General features: G+C 34.3%; 1 protein-coding gene across 1 annotated transcript; it reads right to left on the bottom strand.

The window, feature by feature from the left end:
• Positions 1 to 254: 254 nt before the first annotated feature.
• Positions 255 to 1,286, bottom strand: LOC107815654 (ethylene-responsive transcription factor ERF017-like). The gene has a single exon (XM_016641267.2). The coding sequence runs from the start codon at positions 1,170 to 1,172 to the stop codon at positions 501 to 503; it is 672 nt and encodes a 223-aa protein (XP_016496753.1). The 5' UTR covers positions 1,173 to 1,286; the 3' UTR covers positions 255 to 500.
• Between the last annotated feature and the right edge of the window lie 4,066 nt (positions 1,287 to 5,352).

The following is a 5,352-nucleotide window of genomic DNA, read 5'->3' as shown; positions in this document are numbered from 1 at the left end:
AGACCCGGCATATGAAAACGGAAAAGTAGTGAGAACACAACATTAACCACTAGCAGTATAAGACAAAAATCCTATCAGACTAGCCTTACAATGGTATGGAGTAGACATAGACTCAGCTACCTCCTAACTTACAACCCTAATGTTCGACCTCCACAATTTCATATGAAGCGTCATGTCCTCGTAAATCGAAAATCTGTTGGAGAGTTGATCTTGATAGTTAATCATTCTTTGGCTTGTCTTGTAAGAGAATTACGTATAAAATAACTTTCCATTTCCTAGAATAACAACCCATGGAACTTACATGGAACAAAACTTTTGCAGCCAGATGAAATTTAACAAGAGTATATCCTCCTAAGTATAGAATCACATATATTTGTAGCAATTCTAGCAGCTAAAAAATGTCCAGAATTGTCTACAAGTTACAATCGTAATATTCTAATTATTCTCTTTTCCTACCATAATATTAACCATTTCTTTTAAGTCCCAAAAAAATTGAATCGTCAAAAGTTCCAAAGAAATGAAGATCCTTGTAAATGGAACCCATCATAATTCATATAATTCTCTTCAGCAGTATTGTCCAAATTAGGCAATGGTGGCACATAATATTCACCTGATAAATCATCAAAACCTGGAAATATTCCAAAATTGGACATGTCATTTGTTGTCCCCATTGAAGAAAACATGTCCACAAATCCATTATCCAGGGTCATTTCCGTCTTTTCACTTTCCAACCCAGCTAATCCATTAGAAACCGAAACCGACGGACTCTCCGCACAAAACATTTCCGACGATGACGATGAAGGATCCGAATTCTCTCTCGGGTTAACCCAATTACCAACCCGGGGGTCCGAATCCGAATTCGCGAATTGAGCCGCTGCCACTTGAATTTCCGCCGGCGTCATGGACCTACCGTTAAGTATTTCCGGTGGATTTTCAGGAAAATTGAAATTTGCAGTTTTACCCCTCAAACAAAAAAGTGCTGCATCAAAAGCCCTCGCAGCTTTTTCTGCTGTATCATAAGAACCCAACCAAATTCTTTCTCTGCTATTTGGCAGTCTAACTTCTGAAACCCATTTCCCCCATTTCCTCTTACGTACTCCTCTGTACTTTGACGATGAAGAAGATGAAGATGGTGAATTTTCACAAGAATCTTTTCCGTTGGGTTTCACCATTGTTGTTAAATTCTTCAATAAAAAAAACAAGAATGTTGTGATTTTTGTTATTTTTTGATTGAAGAATATTTGATTTTGTGTCCTCGTTTGGTTTTTTTGACAAGAATTTGGAATTGGCGGCTTATATATAGTGTATGTTTTGAGAGTGAAAAGAGTGAGAGAGTGAGAGTCAACAGGCCGTGTTTTGGACTACGCGGTGGTGGGTTTTGTAGAATGAGAGGACCACGTGTGATTTTAAAACCTCGTGGATATATTTTGTTCTGTCGTGGAAGCTGGGTATAAGTTTGAGCTATGTTGCTTTTGGGTGCCACGTAGTTTGGACATTATTTGACATGTCAGCATGTTTTTGCTCTTTTTGTGGGACCTACTTTGACCCCTATTCGTCCTCCGTGTCTCCTTATGCTAGCTAGTAGTAAAAACTTTAGACTTTACCATTAAGGGTCGTGATCAAGTGATAAATATTATTTATTCTTAATCTTTAACCAAAGATCTCAAGTTCAAGTAGAGACGGACCAACTCAATCGAACCTACTCTTTGGGTAGGATAATCTATGGGTCAAAATTTGACCACAAGATGGTTGTCCTTAAGAGGAACAATAAGGGGTCGACCAAGCCGTAATCATACCCACGAGACGTAATGGCAACGAATATCTCGGTCGCCGTCGAGATCGAGCCGTCAGAAGGCTTACATAGCAGAACCTAACGTTTAGACGAGCGAGGAAGAGTACAGTCATGAGAGGGTAAGCTGGTTAAGAACCATTGGGTAAAAGGAAAAATTGATGGTATATATAAGGGAGATAAGGCAGAACGAGAGGGGGTATTCCAATTCTAGAGAAGAGGGGAGCAATGTATCAAAGATGAGAACAAGAGGAGATCACCAACAACAAACCCCCGCCCAGATTTGGCTACAACTTTTTATAATCATCATTATCGAATCAACAAAGATAGATCTCTTAGTTATCAACTTTCCCTCTTTTCCTTCTTTGCTCTTACAAGTACTGTATAAAAATATCAAAGATGTAAGCTTATTATTTACATTTGATGCCTGTCAATTATCTTGAGAAATCATATATAAACTTAGCCTTCTTCGACTGTAATATTCAATGTTTTGAATTTAAAATTAATTATGTTTGACTAAGATTTATCTTTCATCCTGTATTTCATCATTAATTAGTTTAGCTAAAAGGTTTAACACCTTTTTTTTGTCAAACAACTGGCCCTCGGTAACCTCGAAAAAATATATGTATTGTGTGTGTGTATATATAACTTCGAAAATTAGGAGTATTTCAAATTTCTATTTTAACAAAAGTGAACCGTTCATATTTGGACGATGACACTTGAAAGGGATACAAGAAGCAGCTTCTGAAACGAGGGGGCCTGGCGGATGTATAATATAATGTCAAAGCAACACAATCACTTATTGTCCAGAAAGCATTTTCCAAAAGATATTTCTGTAACACACCTAAGTACTCAATTGTGTATCCAAACAAGCTGTAACAGCTTGTTTGGATGGTTGTTACGCATTGTATTGTATCGTATTGTTACTTTAAATACAATGTTTGTTTTGATTGTTACTTAAATTTTATTGTATCGTATCGTTAAATCCGTCGTTACATAACGACGAAATGTGCCACTTTATGTAACGACCGATTTGGTGTGGTCGCGTCGTTACCTTGTCTTTTTTCTCTCAATATCGCCCTTTATTATTATTAAATTATTTTATTTTATCATTTACCCTATCTTTTTATATAGTAATTTTACCTTGCATCATAATTTTTCTTTATAATATTGCAAGTTTATTCTTCATAATACTAGTGCGTGATATCATGAAACGATGGCAAACGACACAATCTATCCAAACATTGTATTTATTAAACGATACAGTACAATACAATACAGTACGATACAATACATTATGAAACGATGCGTAACAACCATCCAAACAAGCTGTAAGTGATTCAATGTACAAACCTAAAGGTTGAACACTTGAACTCATCAAATTTAAATACTCAATTCGCATATGGATAATAACATTTCACTTATAAGAGTAAAAACTGACATGACAACACAAAAATGGAGTCTAAAGGGAACAAATCTACTCTCATCTTATTCCTAGTAAAAATATAAAATTTCAGTAACAGTAAAAATTGACAGGTCAACACAAATATGGGAGTCCAAAAGGAATAACAAATGTAATCTCATCTTATTCGTAGTAAAAATTGACAGGAAATCATTAAAAAAATGGAGTAAAGGGTGGCCTTATGAACTAATATGCGCGGGGTCCGGGAGGACCGAACCACAAAGATCTATTGTACGTAGTTTTACCCTGTATTTTTGCAAAAGGTTATTTTTATGATCCGAAACTCGTGACCTCATAATCAACTTTACCAGTTACACTAAAATTCCCCTTAAAAAAATTGGAGTCCACGCACTCTCTAGTCAAAAACCATGCAGGGAATTCCAAGTTTGTAATGTTTTTTCTTCTTTTAATTTGTATTTTAATTTAATTTGGTCAACGCAGAAGTCTTTAATTCCTAGTATTCGCAGAAAAAGGAGCTAGCATGCATCGTGAGACTGTTAGTTCTTAATTACGCGCGCTGCTTTAATTACCTGTTTTATTAGGAACACATAAACTCCTTTTAGGTTTTACATGAATATTGTTTTAACTAGAGGCTGATGCACGTTATAGGGAGAGGGGTCACCGTCACCCGGTAATTTCAGTCTATATATATATGTCTTCAAGAAATAGCCAGATATTAGCAGTCGTTCTAATCTGTATGAGCAGTAATAAATTTATATTGAATATCATACCCCGTGAACGCCGAATCATGGATATATTAACTATGGCGGAGTCAAGATTTAAAGTTTACGAGGTTCAGTATTTTAGTCCTTTTAAATTATTCAATTTTAATTAATTAAAAATTTATACATATTCAATGAATTATTTATGACAAACACAAGGTTTCATCCAAAACTACTAAGTTTGACAGACTTCGCCCCTGATTGTACATATTATGACACTCGCTCTTTGCGTCAGCTTTGCTTATCTCCCTTTTTCTTTATGTTTTACTAATTATTTTATTGATCCGTTTCTCTTACGTGACAATGGTACAAACAAGATATATTTGTCGAGAAATTTTATTATAAGATACTTCCGAAAGGCTCGTAACAAAAGTACAACATATACCTTTTTAAATTACTTATTTAATTCTATACAAATGTTAATTGAATATATTTGTATTGGTTATATATCGAGGTGGAGGCAGAATTTAAAGATTATGGATACTAAAATTGTCAGTGAATCAATAGCCCGTTCAATCATCAAGTTCAGTAGCGGAGCAAAACTTTTTATTAAAGGGAATCATAATATAAAAAAAATAAACTCACCAAGAAGTTAAGAGGTGTCAATATATCGTATATATACATTTTTTTAAAAGATTACCCAGCTACATAGTATAATTTTCCGATAAAGGGGTGTAGATTGACACCCCTAGGGTGCATATGGCTCTGCCTCTGACCAGGTTCATAATTAAAATATTTAGAAATATTTAATGAATTTCTTTACATATATTCAAGGTCTAAGCAAAAGTTAATGAGTTCGTCCGAACACATATCTGCTTCTCTAGCTCCGCCTCTTGTTATATATATGTACTGCGTTTACAATTACATTTGTTTGAACCTATATAGTGTAGTTACTAAATCATGTTTATTTATTATTGTTAGTAATATATTAAAATGCATATTAATTAGTCATGATCGTTAATTGATACGATAGATCTTATATAAAAAAAATGCATGTTATGTATTTTTTTTATTTTGATGCACGTAAATAAATATATTTTTTTATAGCAGTTAGCCATATTAAAAGAAGCAAAAGTGCAAAGATTAGGCATAAAGGCTTACTTAATTTGGTCAGCAGTCAGCACTAATCACCTCTCCACAAAAACTCGTTTTCTTTGTGGTCAATACTTGTAGTTTTTTTAAATGTTTGTATTATCCTCTCACGTTTTATTTTCTGTATACATATTTTCCCAGTGGTTCTCTCACTTCAAAATAAATTAGCTGATGATAAGCGCGTTAGTATTCTCTTAAGTGCTCTTACTTATCAGAAACATTGTATATGTTCAAACTTTTATATGTGTGCCAGTTGGAATCCCTACTTTGATAGAATCCTGTATTTA

This window comes from Nicotiana tabacum, chromosome 8, assembly GCF_000715075.1.
Source record: "Nicotiana tabacum cultivar K326 chromosome 8, ASM71507v2, whole genome shotgun sequence".
Classification (NCBI taxonomy): Eukaryota; Viridiplantae; Streptophyta; class Magnoliopsida; order Solanales; family Solanaceae; genus Nicotiana; species Nicotiana tabacum.
Note: the sequence above shows the minus strand (reverse complement) of the source record. Positions and strands in the feature narration are given on the sequence as shown.